The 24,393-nt window shown below is 49.0% G+C and overlaps 1 protein-coding gene across 5 annotated transcripts in view; it reads left to right on the top strand.

Moving 5' to 3' along the window:
• The window catches only part of HERC3 (HECT and RLD domain containing E3 ubiquitin protein ligase 3), a 164,582-nt gene that overhangs the window by 115,558 nt on the left and 24,631 nt on the right, over positions 1-24,393 (top strand). For 4 of the 5 annotated variants that reach the window (XM_030190680.1, XM_030190683.1, XM_030190681.1 and 1 more), the window contains exons 17-20: positions 3,667-3,756; positions 7,342-7,512; positions 8,681-8,824; positions 11,907-12,073. In XM_030190680.1, coding sequence (XP_030046540.1) covers positions 3,667-3,756; positions 7,342-7,512; positions 8,681-8,824; positions 11,907-12,073 — 572 coding nt within the window. The remainder of the gene's footprint in view (positions 1-3,666; positions 3,757-7,341; positions 7,513-8,680; positions 8,825-11,906; positions 12,074-24,393) is intronic. The other variant, XM_030190684.1, reaches the window with a different exon arrangement.

The raw sequence follows: 24,393 nt of genomic DNA on the forward strand, positions 1-24,393 counted from the left end.
GAGACCCACGTCCCCTTCTCCCATCTGAGACCCCCACCCCCTTCTCCCCAGCCCAGTCCCCTTTTCCCCTCTTTTCCCATCTGAGACCCCTCTCCCCACGTCCCCTTCTCCCATCTGAGACCCCCACCCCCTTCTCCCCAGCCCAGTCCCCTTCTCCCCTCTTCTCCCATCTGAGACCCCCCTCTCCAGTCCCCTTCTCCCATCTGAGACCCCACCCCCTTCTCCCCAGCCCAGTCCCCTCCTCCCATCTGAGACCCCCTCCCCATGTCCCCTTCTCCCATCTGAAACCCTCCTCCCCAGTCCTCCTCGCCCATCTAAGCCCCCCCCCCAACTCGACCCACCTACCACCTTCGACGACAACCCTCGTCTCCTGCCTCCATCCGGCACTTTAAAAAAAATCTGAAAAGCAGCATGGCAGGCAGCGCTTCGTGTCTGCCCTGCCTGCTTGTAAAAGAAAGCGGCAAATCTCCTTGTCGACGTCACGACGTCGCGTCGGGTATTCCTTCACTGGGTCCCGCCCCCCGCGAGGGCGGGACCCAGTGAGGGAAGACCCGACGTGACGTCGACGAGGAGGTTTTGCCGGCGTTTTCTTTTACAAGCAGGCAGGGCAGACACGAAGCGCCGCCTGCCATGCTGCTTTTCAGATTTTTTTTAAAGGCACAGGATGGAGAGGAGATGAGGGCTGACTGCAGTCAGCAACGGAGCACCCCCCACCCACTGACACCCAGGGTGGACCGCCCCCACCGCCCCCCCCCTTGGTACGCCACTGTGGTAACCCTATTCAAAGGTCTTTATCCAAAAGGGTACCCACAATGTCCTATCTGTATAATGTGGCTTAAAATCTGTTCAGTGCCAATGGCAATGTTCAGTCTGCTATCCAGATAAATTTAGGCAGCAAAATGGCAAGGAGTGGCAGTGGGTTTTGAACCCTGGCTACCCTGGTTCTCAGTCCATTGCTCTCATCACTAGGTTGCTCCTCTACGCCTCTATTCCTTTTGATGTTTCTCTTTCAAAATTCATTGTCGGGGAGAAGCAGGTACACTACACACCTGAAAAATATGTTAGTACAAGGTATGTGTAGGGAAAAATATGTGGAAGGATTTCAAAATGACATGCCCACATGTACTTTCCTGCTCCTAAGTTTTGTCACCTGTTCCTAGTGGGGGGCGAGGGGGAGGGCTTAGAGGGAGAAACAATTTTCCAAAACACTTTTTTACTTTTTTGTTGTTGTTGTTTTAACACAGGTGTGTGTGTCTGAGCAAGGAGGTTAGATTGAGAACAGGCTCCTATCTGGCCCATTATGTGGGCTGAGACCTGTTGGCGGAGCTTGCCACCACATTGGTTCACCCAAAACAATAGCAAAAGCTTATTAGAAATAACGGACTACCTATGCGTGATCCATCTGTTAAAAAGTTGAAAGCTGTTCCAGTTGGATAGGTAGTGCCTTAAAAGGTGGAGGATAAAGGATTTTTTTTAATTTATTTGACAGCATTTTTATGTATTTGAAAGCTTCCCATATCTAGATACATATGAAATAAAATTGAATATCACTAAAGCAGCATAAAAATTATTATAGTTGGTAGAAACAGCAGTAATAAACTCTCTATTTATTTATTACGTTTGTACCCCACATTTTCCCACCTATTTGCAGGCTCAATGTAGCTTATATTATATTGCAAAAGATATAGTTATGAACAGAGTAAGAGGTTTGTTCTAAATTAACATATTACTATGTAAGAATTAAGGAAGATATGTCTGTGGAATAATTTACATAACACATAATGAAAAAGAAAAAAAATATGATAATATGGCTAATATATTCATTTTTCCACACTGTTCTATAGATTAGCACAGGGTTATCGTGGGAGCCCTTACCACCTAGTAAATAGGTGTTGGTAAGGGCTTCCATGCTAATTGGGAAATTAGCATATGGCCATTAATTGAAGAAATGCTTCGTATGTCTAGTAGCACTACAGAAATGATTAGTAGTAGTAGTAAATGGAAAATGCATCCATTTTACAGCCATGCTAAAAGTGGCCTCATACTGCAGGCTACTTTTTGTTAGAGCAGCTTGGTAAAAGGGCCCCTAAATGTGATATCCCACTTTACTTTTCAGAACAAAGCAGTTTACAGTCTAAAAAATGTATACAGAACACACAAAAAAAACCAAATAATAAAAAGAACTCTTTTTTTTTTTTTTTTTTTTTGTTTTACAGGAAAGCCTATCCCCCACACACAAGAGTATGCATACTTACCTGTTCCTCAGTATAATCCATCTTATGTTATAGCATTTTCAAATTCCCTACTATATTCCCTCAAATGCCTGTATACAGAAGTGAATTTTTAATAACGCTTTAAATTTCTTAAGGTCTGCCTCTCTACGTAATGATTTTGTCAGATTATTCCAAAGGAATGGTGCTAAGCAAAGGAAAGCTTTTTTCCTACTCCAATCACCAGATGCTCTAGTATGACCATCCTATGGTCTTCTAAGGACCTCAGAAGTCTTGATGGAACATAAGGAGTAGTTAATGAGCATAAATATGAAGGTGGTTGTGTATAAAAAGCACTATGGGCTATTTTCAAAATTTTAAAATTAACCCCAAAAGAGAGAGCCAATGATAATGCTATACAGTGGTGTGATATGATCGTATTTATGAGCCTCGCCTAACAGCCGAATTGCTGTATTTTGTAATATCTGCAAGCATTTTAAATTTACTTTTGTAATGCCAGCATAACTCATATTTTCATAATCTAATTTTGAAATTAACAATGCATGTATAAAGTGTATGCAACATAGCTTCCTCAAAGCAATGTCTCACCAGGCTATTGACCCTTGCACTCTTTGCCACTGTCTCCTCTCATCTATCTGTCACAGGTAATCTCTTTTAGAACACTGTACTCACTCATCCTATACCTTGTTCTGTAAAGTGCACCGAACCCCAGTTTGGCTGACCTCCAGAGTGTGCTACAATCCTTCCTGTGCCTGCTCTGCAGAGTGGCTAAAATCCCACACCCATGATCATACATTTCAAATTCTTGTCTCCACCTCCAATTCCCCTCCTTCACTTTCAGCCCAGACTATTGCTGAGTACTTCCATGATGAGATTCTCAAAATTAATGGTTCTCCACCATATTACCTGTGCCTCCCCTTTAAACTATTTAATTCTCACATCCTTCAGATCCTGCCACTCTTTCATTTCTAAAATCAGAGGCAGAAACTATTTCTCTCTTCCTCCAACCTCACTGCCTGTTTCTCTGATCTCATTCCCACCCATCCCTCAGCTCTCTCTCCTTTACTGTCATCCCTTCCGTCTGTCATATTATCAACCTATCACTTCCCACTGCAACTTTTCCTGATACTATGAACCTTCACTGGATCTTACCTGCCCTTACATCTATCAATCCTTCTCCCTCCTCCCTTTCACATCCAGGTTACTTGAGCATGCTGTTCACTTCCACTGTCCTGAATCTTTCATATCAAACTATTCTTGAATGCTCTAAACTGGCCTTTCATATCGGCAGTTATATCAGCTGACATAGCTTGAGTATCCACGAAAGTCCCAAATATTTGCTACTGCTACCTTGATTAGGTCCAGCCCTGAATATCCAGACTTAGTGATGCTGTGTTGAGAAACTATTGGTAATAGACATTTTCCTTTCTTTCAGGACTCTCTGACATTCTGTTCTTACCCCTTCATATTTGATGCTCAAGCCAAAACCAAAATGCTGCAAACAGATGCAGAGTTGCAGATGCAGGTAAAATTTGTGATCCAGTATAACACTGGAATACACTACCCCTCTCCTCCTGCACCCCCCTCATGCCCCCACTGCATATATCATTGGGGCTCTGCCCGCACATATTTATTTATTGCATTTGTATCCCACATTTTCCCACCTTTTTGCAGGTTCAAAGTGACTTACAATGTGTCGTTCTTGGTGGTATTGGATTAGAACATTGATACTTATTGTTACATAGAGAATTAGAGTAACATGGTAAAAGTTAAAAACAAGCAGATATTATAAAATAATTACATATTTTGCATAGAGATTTTGAGTAACATAGTAGAAGTTTAGAGCAAGCAGAAATGATAAAAATAGGTCTGTAAGGGAAAAGGAGGCGCGTGCATTTATATTTGTTGTTCTGTGTGGTATGCCTTGTTAAAGAGATGGGTCTTCAATGATATTCGGAAGTTTCTTAGCTCGTGGATCTTTCTCAGGTTGTGCGGCAGTGCGTTCCATAGCTTGGCACTCAGGTAGGTGAAGTTTGCTGCATGCGTAAGTTTGTATTTTAGACCTTTGCAGCTTGGGAGATGGAGGTTGAGGAATGTACGGGCTGTTCTTTTGGCATTCCTAGTCAGTAAGTCTATCAGGTCTGACATATAGGCTGGGGCATCTCCATGGATGATTTTGTGAACTAGAGTGCAAATCTTAAACGTGATGCGTACTTTGAGTGGGAGCCAGTGTAACTTTTCTCGTATTGGTTTAGCACTTTCATATTTTGCTTTTCCAAATATAAGCCTGGCTGCGGTGTTCTGGGCTGTCTGAAGTTTCTTGATTGTCTGTTCTTTACATCCAGCATAGAGTGCATTACAGTAGTCTAGGTGACTGAGCACCATTGATTGTACCAGGTTACGGAAGACTGTCATTGGGAAAAAATGCTTTACTCTTTTTAATTTCCACATATGAGTGGAACATCTTTTTGGTTGTGTTTTTCGTATGACTCTCAAGTGTCAGATGACGATCGATGGTCACTCCAAGAATTTTTAGGGTGTCTGAGATAGGGAGTGTCAAATTTGGTGTGTGTATGGTGGTGAATTTGCTTGTATTGTATTGAGAGGTAAGTATTAAGCATTGGGTATTTTCTGCATTAAGTTTCAGTTTGAACGCATCTGCCCATGAATGCATGATACTAAGACTCTGGTTGATGTCGCTAGAGATTTCCTGTAAATCTTGTTTGAATGGGATGTAGATCATTACGTCGTCTGCATATATGTATGGGTTGAGGTGTTGGTTAGATAGTAGTTTAGCCAGGTGTATCATCATTAAGTGTCAGCGAGAGGGGGGATCCCTGTGGAACTCCGCATTCAGGTGTCCATGTAGCAGATGTAGTCGAGTTAGATGTCATTTGGTAAGATCTTGTGGTTAGGAATCCCTTGAACCAATTAAGAATGTTTCCTCAGATTCCGAAGTATTCAAGGAGATGTAGTAGAATATTGTGATCTACCATAACGAAAGCACTGGACATGTCCAATTGTAGAAATAGTATGCTTTTGCCAGTTGCGATCAGTTGTCTAAATTTGGACAAGAGGGTAACTAGTACTGTTTCAGTACTGTGGTTAGAACGAAATCCTGATTGGGAATCATGGAGTATTGAGAACTTATTTAAATAGTCGGTGAGTTGTTTGGTTGCCATTCCTTCCGTTAGTTTGGTTATTAGGGGAATGGATGCCACTGGTCTGTAGTTAGTTCGCTAGCATTTTTCTTTGTGTCCTTGGGTATGGGGGTGAGCAGAATATTTTCTTTCTCCTTTAGGAAGAGACCATTTTGTAGCATATAGTTCAGATGTTCCGTGAGGTCTGTTATAAATTGTTGAGGGGCCGATGTTATAAGGTTGTTGGGACATATGTCTAATTTACAGTGGGATTTAGCAAATCTTTTACCCGTTTGGGAGATAGTGCCTTCTGATAGTGTCTCGAAGTTTGTCCAGGTTCTGTCTGCTGGGTATATTCCAGGGTCTGGGTCTAGGCAGTCAAGGATTGTAGCGTAGTCGGTGGTGCTGCTAGGTATCTGGAGTCGTAGTTTTATGATTTTCTCATTGAAGTATTTCGCAAGACTGTCTGCTGTTGGTGCATCTGTGTGGTTGGAAGTGACCGGTGTGGTGTCTATTAGTTTGTTCACTAGTTGGAAGAGTTTGTGTGTGTCCTTGTAGTTTGGTCCGATTATGGTTTTGTAATATGATCTTTTAGTTTGTCTTATGGTGTATTTGTATTTTCTATGTAGTTGTTTCCAGGCCTCGTGTGTGGAGTCGTTTTTCTGTCTGTTCCATGCTTGTTCTAGCCTTCTAACTTGTGTTTTAAGTTTTTTCAGGTCCTTGTTGAACCATGGTAGCGAGTTCTTTCTGTGTGAAGTTCTGGTTTCAATCGGGGCTATGTCGTCCAGTATGTATTTGCATCTATTGTCCCATTCTTGGAGGAATTGGTGTGTATCAGTCTTTATAGTCCATTCATTGTCGTAGATCTGTTGCCAGAATGTTGCTGGATCTATTCTTCCTCTTGTGGTGTAGGTTTTTCGTATTTGTTTATTGGGTGAATCTTTCTTTCGCCATTGGAGGAAGATTAAAGCTTTGTAGTGGTCGGACCACAGGGTAGGTGTCCACTTTGTATCATTTAATACACTTTGTATCATTTAGTACAATGTTTAAATCGGGGTTGAATTTGTGTGTGATGATGTCTAATGTGTGTCCTTTGTTGTGGGTTGGTTGCGCGTTTGGCTTGTGGAGATCCCATAGTTGTAGGAACTCTTTGCATTCTTTGGTGTTATTTGAGGTGAGGTCATCAAGGTGTAAATTGATGTCCCCTGCGATGATAAGATTTGAGGTAGAGACACGTATTCAAAATAAAGTCCATGAAGTGTGTTTGGGAGTCTTACCAGTTGCCTGGCGGTCTATAGAGCAGTACTGCATTGAGGTGTTCTTGTAGGTTTGGGTGATTAATTCTGACCGAAGCAATTTCAAGCTGTGGCTTAATGGATTCAGCTGTGGTTGTAATGATGAATTGGGATTTGTAGATTATGGCTATTCCCCCTCCTCTTAATATTTTATGCACTGATTATGTGTGTAAATGGTTTAGAATGTCACAAATATGTGTATACCAAAGTAGAATTTTCACATTTATGTGCCTGTGGCATTCTGTTAAGCGTGCATATATCTTACATGGTGCATATTTGACCGCGGGGCACCCACAGAGGCTGGGCAGGACTCACACGTGTGGATTTCCAACATTTAGGCATGAGCACTTAACTCCAACTCTGTAATTTAGGTGCAAGAACTTACAGAAGTCATAGCATGTATTTCACCTGTTAAGCTAATTTTTTTTTTAACTTGGTGTCACAAAAATGCATTGTTCTTGAATTTTCCTCTACACATTGCGCTGTTGCTGCTATTAAATCTCAGCAGAATTCGAATCCACTCCTCAAAAAAAGATATCTCTCTCTCTTTGAAAAGGATTCAACCCTTTCCCAAGCAAAATAGCCAGCATGGTGAACAATATTCAGATCTGATTCAGGGTCACCACTTCGACAGATCCAGCGTGGCTCAGCTTCTCGCATGTTCTTTTTCCACAGGTGGCTATCAATGAAGCCAATCTGCAGAACATCTTCATGCTGCTGACCCTGGAGCCCCTGCTGGCCAGGAACCCATTCTTGGTTCTTCACGTCCGTAGAAATAGCCTCGTTGGTGATGCTTTGCGAGAGCTGAGCATTCATTCTGATGTTGATCTGAAGAAACCTCTAAAGGTAAGACCTGTTTTTAGTGCAGTCTCCTTACTTCCTCAACCCTCCTCCTAGTCCTTGGACAATAGTGCTGGTAGAGCAGAGTGAACCTCTTTTATATAGTACCTTCTGTATGAAAACACCACACCACCAACCTACAGAGCACAGGAAAATTGCAACATTATTTAGGTTGCCCCCCCCCCCCCCCCCCCCGTTCTCAGTTCTAAAACATACAGTCTTTAAAAAAAACACTGCGATTAGATTTCTTTGTCATTATTATTATTATTACATTTGTACCCCGCGCTTTCCCACATAATGCAGGCTCAATGCGGCTTACGTAGTGATTTGAAATACAAAGTTAATAGAATTTTAATAAAACAGTAGTAAAACAATGTAAACATGCATGTCATTATGAGCGCACTCCCCCCCCCCCCCCCCCCCCCCCCACCCAGCTAAAGTCCTATCACTGGCTCCCTATAGAACAGAGAATAATGTTCAAATTCCTCACACTTTTTTTTAAAGACTTTTTCAGTTAGGTCTTCCATATTCTCTCTCAACTTTTACTATTCCCTATTCCCCTGCTTGCTCTCTCCATTCTATAAACAAATCACCGCTTAGTACTCCCGGGTCCCAAACAGGTCCGTTTTGAATCAACATGCCACCGTGCATTCTTTTCTGCTGCCTCCTTTTGTGGAACTCGTTCCCAATACAAATTCGGACTGAACCATCTTTTGACAAATTTAAATCAGCCTTAAAGACCTGGCTATTTAATCTAGTTTTTAATACTACTTAACAGACTGTAGATTTTCATCACTGGAGTTCCAGTCCCCTTACCTCTGGCTTTTCTTTTCTTTTTTTTTTTTTCCTCTCTCTGTTCTGTACCTCAATTGCCCCCCCCCCCCCCCCAATCTCCTTTTTCCTCAATTTTATGTGTGAACTATATTTCCCTTCTCAATTTTAGGTCTAAATTATATTGGCTTGTATGAATGGTCCTTGCTTTTCTGTATGAATTTTGTAGTTCTTTTCTAACTTTTTTTCTTTGATTTTGGTATGTTAACTGCTTTGATTTGAGTTAACAAAGGTGGTATAGCAAATGTGAATAAATAAATACATAAAAATAAAATAACACAAAGATGCCATCATCAACTTGTAGACTTGCAGTTGGTTCGCACAGGTCTCTTTCCTTTTGCAGGTGATATTTGATGGCGAGGAGGCCGTGGACGATGGAGGAGTCACCAAAGAGTTCTTCCTCTTGTTGTTGAAGGAACTTCTGAACCCCATCTATGGCATGTTCTCCTGCTACCCGGATTCTAACCTGCTTTGGTTTTCAGATGCGGTGAGTTGAGAATGATTCTTAGTACTGCAAAATGAAATCTTTACTCTGTGTGTGATCAGAACCAGATGATTTCCCCCCCCCCCCCCCCCCCCCCCGCCTGATATTCAAAACTATTTAACCGGCCAGGAACAGTTCCTGGCTGGTTAAATAGTATCTAACCGCAGATATTCAGTGGGAGATGACCAGTTATCTCCCGCTGAATATCCTGGTTAGCGGCTAGCCAGTTAGGTGCGGATATTCAGTGTCTAATTGGCTATGTTGAGCGGTCAAAGTAGGCCGCAGAAATAGCAAGCTTATCTTTGACTGCTAAAAAGTTAACTGGTTAGCGCTGAATATTGGCATAGCCAGTTAACTTTTTAGTGGCCAAAATAAACCCGGATATTCAATGCTGGTCGCCAGTTATGGCCTGGCATTGAATACCCAGGTTTAACGCTGGCAGCAGGCAGCAAATGCAATGCCTGTCACTGGCTGAATATCAGGCCCGATGTGTCTGACTGTGCTTATCAGTCTTACTGTGGCTGTGGCCCCCAGCCCTATGATGGCGGCCAAATAAATTTGTGCAACTGTGCCAAGGGTGCAGAATTATTATTTTTTTATTTATAGTTTATTCATATATTTCAATACATCACCACAAAGTGTGAATTGCAATCTGCATCAATTATAATAGGAAAATATAAAAATGAGAAAATTTCTAAACTGCCTGTTTGTCCACAAGTTAATAAGAAAACGAGATTCCAAGAATAAGGAAAAAAATTTTTTTTACAATAAGCAGGAAAAAAAAAGAAAACAATGGTCGCTACCTCTGGTTCAGACCCAAGCCTGTAATTTAGGGAGGGCATACGACATTCACAGCAACTCTAGCATCTAGGAATTCTTTCAACTATTTTGGGTCTACAAACTGAAACTGTTTACCCTCAAACATCACATTACAAAAACAAAGAAATTGTAGCACAAAGTTTGCTCCCAATGCCACCACCCTGGGACGGAGTTCCAAAAAGGCCCTCCGTCTCATCTGTGTAGGTCTTGAGAGATCTGGAAAAATTCTAACCTTTGAGCCCAAAAACAGAGCTTCTAAGTGTCTCAAGGAAAGCCTTAATACAGCATTCCAATCTGGCTCCAGCGCAAAAGTAACAAGCAAAGTCAACCTCTGGGTAATTATTTCCAATGAACTTTCCAGGAAGAGGAAGTAAGGTTCAGTCCTTCCCCCATTACCGGGGGATTTCCTTCCACCGAACCAACGCTCCTGATGTAATAAACCTGTGTAATGGGGGGGTAACGAGTCCTTATCCATCCCTAGAATGTCAACCATATACTTCTTAACCATCTCCAGCGGTGAAATTAAAGGCGACTTGGGAAAATTAAGAAACCTAAGGTTTAATCTTCTAGCCTGGTTTTCCAGGTATTCTAATCGTTTATGAAGGAAATTATTATCTTTAACCAAAGCTGCTTCTACAGATCCCATATCTTGAATTTTCATGTCCACATTCTCCAATTTCAGATTTTGCTGTGTAGTCATTTGCGCTTGAAGCAGGGCTGTTTTAGAAACAGTTTTAATATCAGAATTATGATGTGCTTATAGAATGCTTACCTAAATTGTGACCCCCAGATGCAGGTTTTGTGACCCCATTTGGGGTCCAGACCCACAGTTTAGGAAGCTCTGGTCTAGGATATGTTGCAAGTAAGGTGGCTCCACCTTCACCACCACAGAGCTATAAATTAATTCTTCATGTTTGTAACAAGGGTTTGGAAACGCACAAGATGTGAGAGGCACAGTTAGATATCAGGCAGACCATGCTATAGTGACATAAGTGCAGGTTAATAACATAAAAGTGGTCATATTGCTTTCCATTTATCCTTCTTACAAGAACTTTGTGGTCTTGTCCCTATCTGCTTAGTTTATTTCCACATGTTTTAAAAGTGGTATCGATTTGTGTTTTTAAGCTGGATTTTATTCTTGAAAGGGAGGAAGCAGGAAAAATGCTGGCCAATTGAAATGTATGAAATTTAGTGTTAAAATGGAATTTGAGCCACATTCATTCTGCAGAGGAAGTGAAACATAGGGGTGAGACGGGGTTTAGGAGTTGATACTTTGCACAGTGCAGGCGTGTCTAGAGGAAAGTGGAGTTGTAGGAAGACTGCCTTGACAGATGCCAGTGGAGAAGAGGAGGGGAGAGACCATAGCAGAGGGAACAATGGGGGTTGACAGCCTGATTTTAGTTCCTGAGGGTCAAAATAAGAGGCAAAAGTGCAACTGCAGAAGGGTGAACAAAGGTGTTGGTAATGATTTGGCTGAGATTGTGGTGTAGGATGGATAAATACCTTATACTCAAATATAAACCTATCTGAATATAAAGAACACCCCCCTTTTTTTGTTTTAGGGGAAAAATGGTAGCTCAAATATAAACCAAAGGTTTATATTCCAGTATTCCTTCCCTTCCCTCCATCTTATATGGTGTCCCTCCTCCCCCAACCCAACCAGATCTCCCACTTATTCCTTACTTCCTCCAACCCCCTCCCACCCCCCACTGGTCTAATGTTGGATTGGGGCAGGAGCAATCCTCACTCGCTCCTGCCTGTGCCGGCTCCAATCCCAAAATAGCTGCCATAACCTCCGTGGCAATCTCGCAAGACTGGGGAGAGGGGCTACTTGGTGGGAGGGCAGCGGTGGCAGAGGAGGAGAGACACCACAGGGGAGGGAGGGGAAGGTAGGCTTGAATATAAACTGAGATGCAATTTTTGATGCCTTTTTTTCTGGCCAAAAAATCTATTTATATTCAAGTATATATGGTTTAAAAGAGATCAATATGTTGAATCAGGTGATCTGTGATGATGAGATCATAAAACCCTACCACAGGTGATTCTCTTAACTGTGGGCAGGGTTTTATTAGCCTGTGCCAAGAACGTAGGCAAGCATCAATGTATTACCAAATTTCCAAGTTTATTCAGTGTTTGTTATCCCACCCATTAGGAGGCCCCCCTGAGCAGTGTACAATAAACAAATTGAGAAGCTGCAGAGGTAAAAAGTGATGGCATTTCTCTGCGGGCCCTGTTTGTTGCTGCTAAGTGTGTTTTTTGTTTACAGTGTGTTGTAGAGCACAACTGGTTTCACCTAATTGGGATAGTCTGTGGTTTAGCAATCTACAACTTCACAGTAGTGGACCTCCACTTTCCCCTGGCCCTCTATAAGAAGCTTCTGAATGTGACACCTGGCTTGGAAGACTTGAAGGAACTGTCTCCTACAGAAGGAAGGTACAACCCTACACACATTCTGTCAAGTTGTAGTTTAATGGTTTTCTAAGCTGTATAATTAATATTTCCTTCCATATCATCATGCTGATCAATCCATAGACTGGTGGGTTGTGTCCATCTACCAGCAGGTGGAGATAGAGAGCAATCCTTTTGCCTCCCTATATGTGGTCATGTGCTGCCGGAAACTCCTCAGTATGTTCTCTATCTCAGCAGGTGGTGGTCACACACAGCAGCAGCTCTGGCTAGGCCTCCAAGCCTAATTTTTAGGTTTTGTTGAGTGCCTGGGGTTGAGGGCTCTTCTTGAGCAAGTGCAAACCTGGTGGCGCCAGGTCCCTCCTTTTCTACCCCCTCCCGCTGGCTCCGTTAAAAAAAAAAAAAAAAAAAAAAAAAAAAATTTTGGACGCCCTTAAAGGCGTTTATTTCGACGTTTATTTAAACGTTTATTGCAGCTACTCACTGGGACACCAGGTCGTTACAGCTCGGAGCGAGAAGCAGGTAATTTTTACCTTTTTTATAGCGGGCAGGGGGTTCCCCGATTGATCTCCACGTGGCCTATGGCGTCGGAGGGCGAGGGCGCGAAGAATCGCTCCCCGGACCGCGTGTGCGCTCCTAGCGGGGATGCGGGGGTATTAAAGTCTGATTCGCCCTTGTTGGGTGTCAGTTCGGAGGCCGGTCAGTGTCCCGGGTCTTCCTCCGGTGCGGCGGTTTTTCCCGCCATAAACGCCCATCCCCCGCTGCTCGCCTCCGCCATCTTGGCCGGCCACTCTGCTCGGACGGCTTCTTCTTGGGCCGCCCTTGAGCTGGGAGACGTTCATGCCATGGCCGCCCTTGATTTGGGCGACGGCAAAAAAGCGGCTAAAGTTAAGCGCCGTTCTTCCCGCGCGGCTCCTTCGCGGAGTGTCGCGCCAGACGCCATCTTGGATGCGCAGCATGTTTCTCCCCCGCTCTTGCGAGCGCCGGTTGAGGGTGCGTCTAGGGCTGTGGCCCAGGCTGGTGAAGTGCACAGTCTGGGGGGTTTCTCCCCCGAGATTATTTTGCTGCTGTATCAGGCCTTCATTATGCAAAACGCTGCCCCTTCTCCCTTGTCCGATAAAGGGGTTGAGGCCCCCGGAAGTAAACGCCCTCGGGTGGATTCCCAGGCCTTAGAGGACTCTGTTTCCTCTGATGTAGATGAGGGCAGCGTATCTGAGTTCTCCCAACGGTCCTTTGGGGATTCCTTGCTGGAGACGGATTCCCGCTCGGATGGAGCGGATGACCCCTCTGCAGCGCGGATCTTTCGCTCAGAGGATTTGCCCAACCTGTTAGTGCAGGCCATGAGCATTTTGAAGATTTCCTCTCCGGAGGACGTCTCTCCCTCAGCCCCTGTTGGCTCCGCCATTATGCTGGGGACGAAGCGCCCGCCTAGAACCTTCCACGTGCAAAATGCCATGCACACCTTAATTTCGGCTCAATGGGATGTCCCGGAAGCGAGCCTCAAAGTGGCTAGGGCTATGTCCCGCCTCTATCCTTTGCCTGAAAGTGAACGGGAGGCCTTTCTTTGGCCTACCGTGGATTCTTTAATCACTGCGGTGACTAAGAAAACGGCGTTGCCGGTGGAAGGTGGCACGGCCCTAAAGGACGCCCAAGACAGAAGATTGGAAGCGGCCTTAAGGTCGTCCTTCGAGGCGGCTGCCTTAAGTTTGCAGGCCTCAGTTTGTGGCTCCTACGTGGCCAGGGCGTGCCTGACGATTGTGCAGCGGGCTTCCCCCTCGGATCCTTCCTTGAGGGCTGATTGGCCGGCCCTGGAATTGGGCTTGGCTTATTTGGCAGACTTGCTGTATGATGTCTTGAGAGCCTCGGCTAAAGGTATGGCTCAGACAGTCTCTGCGCGGCGGTGGCTTTGGCTGAAACATTGGTCTGCGGACCACGCCTCTAAGTCCCGCCTGGCTAAGTTGCCTTTTAAAGGCAAGCTGCTCTTTGGGGTCGAGCTGGACAAAATTGTGACCGATCTCGGCACGTCTAAGGGCAAGAGGTTACCAGAGGTCAGGGCTCGGGCCAGTGCTCGCCCCGGTATCTCCAGAGGACGGTTTCAGGAAGCCCGTCGGTACCGCCCGGGCAAGTCGGGCTCCTCTGCCCCCTCTTCCTTCAAGAGGAACTTCTCCCCCAAGCAGCATTCCTTTCGCAGAGACCGCCGTCCCGGAGGTGCGCCCTCCGGTCCTCCCCCAGGGTCTCGTACCCAATGGACGGGGTCCTGGTCCATGGCCCAGTGCAAATTGGAGGACGCCTGTCCTCGTTTCTGGGCGAGTGGACCAGGGTAACTTCAGACACTTGGGTGCTGGAAGTCATCAGAGATGGCTACAAGCTAGAGTTCTGCCGACCCTTAAGAGACGGGTTTGTACTCTCTCCCTGCAAGTCTCTGGTCAAAGCTGTGGCAGTGCAGCAGACCTTGGACAATCTGATCCGCCTGGGTGCGGTCGTTCCGGTGCCAGAAAATCAGCTTGGCAAGGGACGTTACTCCATTTACTTTGTGGTACCAAAGAAAGGAGGTTCTGTACGGCCTATCCTCGACCTCAAAGGGGTCAATCGGGCCTTGAAAGTTCGGCACTTTCGCATGGAGACTCTCCGCTCTGTTATAGCGGCAGTGAAGGCAGGGGAGTTCCTGGCATCCTTGGACATCAAGGAAGCGTACTTGCATATTCTCCGAGGACAAGCAGGCTGCTTGTTCTCACTGATGGGTGACGTCCACGGCAGCCCCTCCAATCGGAAACTTCACTAGCAAAGTCCTTTGCTAGCCCTCGCGCGCCCGCGCGCACCGCGCATGCGCGGCCGTCTTCCCGCCCGAAACCGGCTCGAGCCGGCCAGTCTTCTTTTGTCCGCACTCGGTACGGTCGTGTTTTCGCCGTGTCGAGCCCCGGAAAGTCGACCTCGCGCGTCCAATTTGTTTGAACGTGTTTTTTTTCCTTCGGGAAAGCTTTGTCCTAGTCGGGAAGTGCTCCGGAAACCCCCCGCCGGGTTTCGTGTAAATCCTCCCCGTACTTCCAGCTTTTTTGCCCCGGTAAGTTTTCTTTCGTCGTCGGGGTAGGCCTCTTTTCGGCCTCGGTCGAGATTTTTTCTCCCTCTAAATTTGGTGCTTCAAATTTCGCCATTTCGGCTTTTGATTTCGCCGGCGTGATTTTTCCGCCCATGACATCGAAGCCTTCCAGCGGCTTCAAGAAGTGCACCCAGTGCGCCCGGGTTATCTCGCTCACTGATCGACACTCGTCGTGTCTTCAGTGTCTGGGGGCCGAGCACCGCCCTCAGAACTGCAGTCTGTGTTCCCTGCTTCAAAGGCGGACTCAGGTAGCGAGACTAGCCCAGTGGAACGTGTTGTTCTCGGGCTCTTCGTCGGCATCGGCACCGGGATCTTCGAGTGCATCGACGTCGTCAGCGTCCAGACCATCTTCCTCGGCCGCCCCTGCATCGAGTGCATCGAGGCATCGGGCCTCTGCATCGGCGCCGAGACATCGGATAGCTGCATCGACGTCGGTGGTACCAGGACCTCGTCTGCTGATGTCGTCGGACGGTGGTGCATCGGGTGGAGTGCAGGTGAGGGCTGTCCATTCCCCTGCTGGTGGCGGTGAGCCCTCGGGTGGGTCTCCGCCTACCCTGAGGGCTCCTGCGGTACAGCCCCCCCGAGATCGACCTTCTTCAGTCTCGGCCCCGAGGAAGCGACGAGTGGATTCGACGTCCTCCTCGTCGGTGCCGGGGAGCTCCGGTGACATGCTTCGGAAGAAATCGAAGAAGCATCGACACCGGTCTCCTCCCCGTGTCGGCACCGAGAGCTCTGGGTCGCCGAGGGATTCGGCACCCAGCAGGCATCGGCACCGAGAGGACCGCTCACCCTCTGTTCAGGAGGTGTCGATGCGCTCCGCTCTGGACAGCCCGGAACAGCCTCCACGCCCGGAACAGGTACTGACGTCGACGCCTGCATCGACCTCTCAGCCTTTCTCTGCAGCCGCTCTAAACGAGAGCCTCCGGGCCGTTCTCCCAGAGATTCTGGGAGAGCTGTTGCGCCCTACCCCTCCGGTACCGGCGGTGCTTGCGCCACCGGTACCGTCGAGCGTGGCGCCGGCTGGCCCATCGCCCAGGTTGAGGTCCGACGCGGTACCGACCGCGGCCACCTCCCAGGAAGGCTCCCCGACTACGTCGGCGGAGGGAGCTTCGCCGATGCGGGCGAGGGAGTCTACCTCTCGACGCCCCCATCGTGGACGGGGTTCCACGGAGTCGAGCAGGGCGAGGTTGCAGACACAGGTCCGTGAACTTGTGTCTGACACCGAGGGTGAGGCCTCGTGGGAGGAAGAGGAAGATCCCAGATATTTCTCTGACGAGGAGTCTGGGGGTCTTCCGTCTGATCCCACTCCCTCTCCTGAGAGACAGCTTTCTCCTCCCGAGAGTCTGTCTTTTGCCTCCTTTGTCCGGGAGATGTCTACGGCCATCCCCTTCCCGGTGGTTGTGGAGGACGAGCCCAGGGCTGAAATGTTTGAGCTCCTGGACTATCCTTCTCCACCTAAGGAAGCGTCCACTGTTCCCTTGCACCATGTCCTGAAGAAGACATTGCTTGCGAACTGGACCAAACCATTAACTAATCCCCACATTCCCAAGAAGATCGAGTCCCAGTACCGGATCCATGGGGACCCAGAGCTGATGCGCACTCAGTTGCCTCATGACTCTGGAGTTGTGGATTTGGCCCTAAAGAAGGCTAAGAGTTCTAGGGAACATGCTTCGGCGCCCCCGGGCAAGGACGCTAGAACCTTAGACTCCTTTGGGAGGAAGGCCTACCATTCCTCTATGCTCGTGTCCAAGATCCAGTCTTACCAGCTCTACACGAGCATACACATGCGGAATAATGTGCGGCAGTTGGCGGGCTTGGTTGATGCTCTTCCCCCTGAGCAAGCCAAGCCTTTTCAGGAGGTGGTCAGGCAGCTGAAGGCGTGCAGAAAATTCCTGGCCAGAGGAGTTTATGACACTTTTGATGTTGCGTCCAGGGCCGCTGCTCAAGGTGTGGTGATGCGCAGGCTCTCATGGCTGCGTGCCGCCGACCTGGAGAATAGAATCCAGCAGCGGATTACGGACTTGCCTTGCCATGCGGATAACATTTTTGGCGAAAAAGTCGAGCAGGTGGTAGAGTCTCTCCACCAGCGGGACACCGCATTCGACAAGTTCGCCCGCCGGCAGCCTTCAGCTTCTACCTCTACAGGTAGACGATTTTTCGGGGGAAGGAAGACTGTTCCCTATACTTCTGGCAAGCGTAGGTACAATCCTCCTTCCCGACAGCCTGCGGCCCAGGCTAAGCCCCAGCGCGCTCGCTCTCGTCAGCAGCGTGCGAATCAGCAAGGCCCCGCGGCTCCCCAGCAAAAGCAAGGGGCGAGCTTTTGACTGGCTCCAGCAGAGCATAGCCGACATCCAAGTGTCAGTGCCGGGCGACCTGCCTGTCGGAGGGAGGTTGAAAGCTTTTCACCAAAGGTGGCCTCTTATAACCTCCGATCAGTGGGTTCTCCAAATAGTCCGGCAAGGATACACCCTCAATTTGGCCTCTCAACCTCCAAATTGTCCACCGGGAGCTCAGTCCTACAGCTTCCAGCACAAGCAGGTACTTGCAGAGGAACTCTCCGCCCTTCTCAGCGCCAATGCGGTCGAGCCCGTGCCATCCGGGCAAGAAGGGCTGGGGTTCTATTCCAGGTACTTCCTTGTGGAAAAGAAAACAGGGGGGATGCGTCCCATCCTAGACCTAAGGGCCCTGAACAAATATCTCGTAAAAGAAAAGTTCAGGATGCTTTCCCTGGGCACCCTTCTCCCCATGATTCAGCAAAACGATTGGCTATGCTCTCTGGACTTGAAGGATGCCTACACACACATCCCGATACTGCCAGCTCACAGACAGTATCTGCGATTTCAGCTGGGCGCACGCCACTTCCAGTACTGTGTGCTACCCTTTGGGCTCGCCTCTGCGCCCAGGGTGTTCACAAAGTGCCTAGCTGTGGTAGCAGCGGCGCTTCGCAGGCTGGGGGTGCACGTGTTCCCATATCTCGACGATTGGCTGGTGAAGAACACATCCGAGGCAGGAGCCCTGCAGTCCATGCAGATGACTATTCGCCTCCTGGAGCTACTGGGGTTTGTGATAAATTACCCAAAGTCCCATCTTCTCCCAGTGCAGAAACTCGATTTCATCGGAGCCCTGCTGGATTCTCGGACGGCTCGCGCCTATCTCCCAGAGGCGAGGGCCAACAACTTGTTGTCCCTCGTCTCGCGGGTGCGAGCGTCCCAGCAGATCACAGCTCGGCAGATGTTGAGATTGCTGGGCCACATGGCTTCCACAGTTCATGTGACTCCCATGGCCCGCCTTCACATGAGATCTGCTCAATGGACCCTAGCCTCCCAGTGGTATCAGGCCGCCGGGGGTCTAGAGGACGTGATCCACCTGTCCACGAGTTTTCTCGAATCCCTGTATTGGTGGACGATTTGCTCCAATTTGACTCTGGGACGTCCCTTCCAAATTCCTCAGCCTCAAAAAGTGCTGACCACGGATGCGTCTCTCCTGGGATGGGGAGCTCATGTCGATGGGCTTCACACCCAAGGAAGGTGGTCCCTCCAAGAAAGCGATCTACAGATCAATCTTCTGGAGTTGCGAGCGATCTGGAACGCTCTGAAGGCTTTCAGAGATCGGCTGTCCCACCAAATTATCCAAATTCAGACAGACAATCAGGTTGCCATGTACTATGTCAACAAGCAGGGGGGCACCGGATCTCGCCCCCTGTGTCAGGAAGCCGTCAGCATGTGGCTCTGGGCTCGCCGTCAAGGCATGGTGCTCCAAGCCACATATCTGGCAGGCGTAAACAACAGTCTGGCCGACAGGTTGAGCAGGATTATGCAACCTCACGAGTGGTCGCTCAATTCCCGTGTGGTGCGACAGATCTTCCAGGCGTGGGGCACCCCCCTGGTGGATCTCTTCGCATCTCAAGTGAACCACAAGGTCCCTCAGTTCTGTTCCAGGCTTCAGGCCCACGGCAGACTGGCGTCGGATGCCTTCCTCCTGGATTGGGGGGAAGGTCTGCTGTATGCTTATCCTCCCATTCCTCTGGTGGGGAAGACTTTGTTGAAACTCAAGCAAGACCGAGGCACCATGATTCTGATTGCTCCCTTTTGGCCGCGTCAGATCTGGTTCCCTCTTCTTCTGGAGTTATCCTCCGAAGAACCGTGGAGATTGGAGTGTTTTCCGACCCTCATCACGCAGGACGAAGGGGCTCTGCTGCATCCCAACCTCCGGTCCCTGGCTCTCACGGCCTGGATGTTGAGGGCGTAGACTTTGCCTCTTTGGGTCTGCCAGAGGGTGTCTCCCGCATCTTGCTTGCTTCCAGGAAAGACTCCACTAAGAGAAGTTACTTCTTTCATTGGAGGAGGTTTGCCGTCTGGTGTGACAGCAAGGCCCTAGACCCTCGCTCTTGTCCTACACAGACCCTGCTTGAATACCTTCTCCACTTGTCTGAGTCTGGTCTGAAGACCAACTCCGTAAGGGTTCACCTTAGTGCAATCAGTGCATACCATTACCAAGTGGAAGGTAAGCCGATCTCAGGACAGCCTTTAGTTGTTCGCTTCATGAGAGGTTTGCTTTTGTCAAAGCCCCCTGTCAAGCCTCCTACAGTGTCATGGGATCTCAATGTCGTTCTCACCCAGCTGATGAAACCTCCTTTCGAGCCACTGAATTCCTGCCATCCGAAGTACTTGACCTGGAAGGTCATTTTCTTGGTGGCAGTTACCTCGGCTCGTAGAGTCAGTGAGCTTCAGGCCCTGGTAGCCCAGGCCCCTTACACCAAATTTCATCACAACAGAGTAGTCCTCCGCACTCACCCTAAGTTTCTGCCAAAGGTTGTGTCGGAGTTCCATCTGAACCAGTCAATTGTCTTGCCAACATTCTTTCCCCGTCCTCATTCCTGCCCTGCTGAACGTCAGCTGCACACATTGGACTGCAAGAGAGCATTGGCCTTCTATCTGGAGCGGACACAGCCCCACAGACAGTCCGCCCAATTGTTTGTTTCTTTTGATCCCAACAAGAGGGGAGTGGCTGTAGGGAAACGCACCATATCCAATTGGCTAGCAGATTGCATTTCCTTCACTTACGCCCAGGCTGGGCTGGCTCTTGAGGGTCATGTCACGGCTCATAATGTTAGAGCCATGGCAGCGTCGGTAGCCCACTTGAAGTCAGCCACCATGGAGGAAATTTGCAAAGCTGCGACGTGGTCATCTGTCCACACATTCACATCTCATTACTGCCTGCAGCAGGATACCCGACGTGACAGTCGGTTCGGGCAGTCAGTTCTTCAGAACCTGTTTGGGCTTTAGGATCCAACTCCACCCCCCGAGGGCCCTGTTTGTTCTGTTCCAGGCTACACTCTCAGTTAGTTGGTAAATTTTTTAGGTCAATCTCAGTTATGTCCTCGCCGTTGCGAGGCCCAATTGACCAATGTTGTTGTTTTGAGTGAGCCTGGGGGCTAGGGATACCCCATCAGTGAGAACAAGCAGCCTGCTTGTCCTCGGAGAAAGCGAATGCTACATACCTGTAGAAGGTATTCTCCGAGGACAGCAGGCTGATTGTTCTCACAAACCCGCCCGCCTCCCCTTTGGAGTTGTGTCTTCCCTTGAAGTGTATTGTCTTGCTACATACTAGACTGGCCGGCTCGAGCCGGTTTCGGGCGGGAAGACGGCCGCGCATGCGCGGTGCGCGCGGGCGCGCGAGGGCTAGCAAAGGACTTTGCTAGTGAAGTTTCCGATTGGAGGGGCTGCCGTGGACGTCACCCATCAGTGAGAACAATCAGCCTGCTGTCCTCGGAGAATACCTTCTACAGGTATGTAGCATTCGCTTTCCCATCTGGCCTCCTCATCAACGCTTTCTGCGTTTTGCAGTCCTGGGCCGACACTTCCAGTTCAGAGCCCTCCCGTTCGGGTTGGCTACTGCTCCGCGGACCTTCTCCAAAGTAATGGTGGTCATCGCGGCCTTCCTGAGAAAGGAAGGAGTACAAGTCCATCCTTATCTGGACGACTGGTTGATCCGAGCCCCCTCTTATGCAGAGTGCGGCAAAGCTGTGGACCGGGTGATTGCTCTTTTGAGCTCCCTGGGGTGGATCATCAACTGGGAGAAAAGCCAGCTGCGCCCGACTCAGTCCTTGGAGTATCTGGGAGTTCGTTTCGACACCCAAGTAGGCAGAGTGTTCCTGCCGGACAATCGGATTGTCAAACTTCAGGCTCAGGTGGCCCAGTTCCTAGTAGCCTCTCCGCTCCGGGCTTGGGACTATGTGCAGCTGTTGGGCTCTATGACGGCCACGATGGAAGTAGTGCCCTGGGCCAGGGCTCATATGAAACTACTACAACACTCTCTGCTGCAGCGCTGGACTCCGGTGTCGGAGGATTATGCTGTGTGCCTTCCCTTGGACCCAGCAGTGCGCAAGGCGCTGAGCTGGTGGCTGCAGACAGGCAAGTTGTCTGCAGGGATGCCTCTTGTGACCCCGGAGTGGATTGTCGTCACGACGGACGCCTCTTTGACGGGCTGGGGAGCCCACTGCTTGGGAAGGACAGCGCAGGGGCTCTGGTCTCCTGCAGAGGCAAAGTGGTCTATCAACCTCCTGGAACTCAGAGCCATTCGGTTGGCGCTTTTGGAGTTCCTCCCAGTACTGGCGTTGAAACCAGTACGGGTCCTGTCGGACAATGCCACGGCTGTGGCCTATGTCAACCGCCAGGGAGGTACCAAGAGCGCCCCTCTAGCCAAGGAGGCCATGAATCTATGCCAGTGGGCGGAAGCGAACCTGGAACAGCTGTCAGCGGCCCACATTGCCGGAGTCATGAATGTCAAGGCGGACTTTCTCAGTCGCCATACCTTGGATCCCGGAGAGTGGCAGCTATCTGCTCAGGCGTTCTTGGACATCACGAAGCGCTGGGGCCAGCCGAGCCTAGATCTGATGGCGTCATCGGCCAATTGCCAAGTGCCGCGCTTTTTCAGCAGAGGACGGGACCCTCGATCCCTGGGAGTAGATGCTCTTCTCCAACAGTGGCCGACACAGGAGCTTCTCTATGTGTTCCCGCCCTGGCCCATGTTGGGCAGGGTGCTAGACCGGGTGGCAAAGCATCTGGGCCGGATAATCCTGGTGGGTCCGGACTGGCCCAGACGTCCCTGGTATGCGGACTTGATCAGGCTCTCAGTGGACGATCCTCTGCGGCTGCCAGTGGAGCAGGGCCTGTTGCATCAGGGTCCCGTGGTGATGGAGGATCCCTCCCCCTTTGGTCTTACGGCCTGGCTATTGAGCGGCAGCGTCTGAGAAAGAAGGGCTTCTCAGACAAGGTCATCGCCACTATGCTAAGAGCGAGGAAGCGCTCTACTTCTACTGCTTACGCCAGGGTTTGGCGTACCTTTGCAGCATGGTGTGAAGCAGGCTTACTTTCTCCCTTCACTGCTCCAATTTCTTCAGTGTTGGCGTTCCTGCAAGAAGGTCTGGAGAAAGGCCTGTCGCTCAGTTCCCTTAAAGTCCAGGTAGCAGCCCTGGCTTGCTTCAGGGGCCGCCTGAAGGGTGCTTCCCTGGCTTCGCAGCCAGATGTGGTGCGCTTTCTCAAGGGAGTTAATCACCTGCACCCTCCTCTGCACTCAGTGGTGCCTGCGTGGAATCTCAACCTGGTGCTAAGAGCCTTGCAGAAGCCGCCTTTTGAACCCTTGTCAAGGGCATCTCTGAAAGACCTGACGTTGAAAGCAGTCTTTTTGGTGGCTATCACTTCAGCCAGAAGAGTTTCCGAGCTCCAGGCACTCTCATGTCGAGAGCCCTTTCTGCAGTTCACTGAGGCAGGAGTGTCTATTCGCACAGTGCCTTCCTTCCTGCCCAAGGTTGTTTCTCGCTTCCATGTGAATCAGCAGCTCTGTCTCCCTTCCTTTCGTAGGGAGGACTACCCAGAGGAATACTCTGCTCTCAAATATCTGGATGTGAGACGAGTCATCATCAGATACTTGAAAGTGACCAATGATTTCCGGAAGTCGGATCATCTGTTTGTCCTGTTTGCAGGTCCTCGTAAGGGTCTGCAGGCTGCTAAGCCTACAGTGGCAAGATGGGTCAAGGAAGCCATTGCAGCGGCTTATGTGGCCGCGGGGAAGGTGCCGCCTATCCAGCTGAAGGCTCACTCTACTAGAGCTCAGGCGGCCTCGATGGCAGAGGCCGGGTCCGTCTCCTTGGAAGAGATTTGCAAGGCGGCAACTTGGGCATCGGCCCATACCTTCTCCAGGCATTACCGCTTGACTGTGGCTGCTCGGGCGGAGGCCCGGTTTGGAGCTTCAGTGTTGCGGTCAGGGATTTCTATGTCCCGCCCTGGGTGAGTACTGCTTCGGTACATCCCACCAGTCTATGGATTGATCAGCATGATGATATGGAAGGTAAAATTATGTATCATACCTGATAATTTTCTTTCCATTAATCATAGCTGATCAATCCATAGCCCCTCCCAGATATCTGTATTGTTTATATTCTGGTTGCATTTCAGGTTCAAGTTTAGTTTTCAGTTCCTGTTCAGGAGGACTTCGTGTTCAAGTTTTTCAATGGATTTTTCAAGAGTTGAGACTAATTTGTGTTACAGTGAGCTGCTGCATTCCTCTCCCCTCCGTTTTACGGGGCTGGATTGAGACTTAAATTCTGCCGGCGCTCCCTCCCGCTTCATGCGGCAGTAGGGCAGCTTTGTACCCCTCCCGCTTCGGCGGTGTTAGGGTCAGTCAGCTCCTGTTGCGGTTGCAGGATAAGCCAGATCCCCCCGCATCGGCGGGTGTGGTGTCCCTCCCCCGCTCCACGGGGATGAGCTGGACGGATTCCCCTCCCCCACTTGTGTGGGGATGAGCTGGGTTAATTCCCCTCCCCCGTTTTGGCGGTGGTGAGCTGGGCAGAGTGTCCCTTTGTGGGTGTAATTCTCTAAGTGCTGAGTCCTGCAGATGGAGCTTGGATATCGACATACTGAGGAGTTTCCGGCAGCACATGACCACATATAGGGAGGCAAAAGGATTGCTCTCTATCTCCACCTGCTGGTAGATGGACACAACCCACCAGTCTATGGATTGATCAGCTATGATTAATGGAAAGAAAATGATCAGGTATGATACATAATTTTACCTTTTATGCAAAAAAAAAATTGAGGAGGGTAATTTGCAAAATAATAATTTTTTAAAAACCCATAGATGTGTATAATATATGCACATGTTTTTCTGTGTAAAAAGTGAGGGGTATATATTCAACTGGTGGAAATTGGTGATTTGTTTTTTTTTTTTTAAGCCACCGCTGGCTTTTTTC

The sequence above is a fragment of the Microcaecilia unicolor genome, chromosome 2 (genome assembly GCF_901765095.1).
Source record: "Microcaecilia unicolor chromosome 2, aMicUni1.1, whole genome shotgun sequence".
Taxonomy (NCBI): domain Eukaryota; kingdom Metazoa; phylum Chordata; class Amphibia; order Gymnophiona; family Siphonopidae; genus Microcaecilia; species Microcaecilia unicolor.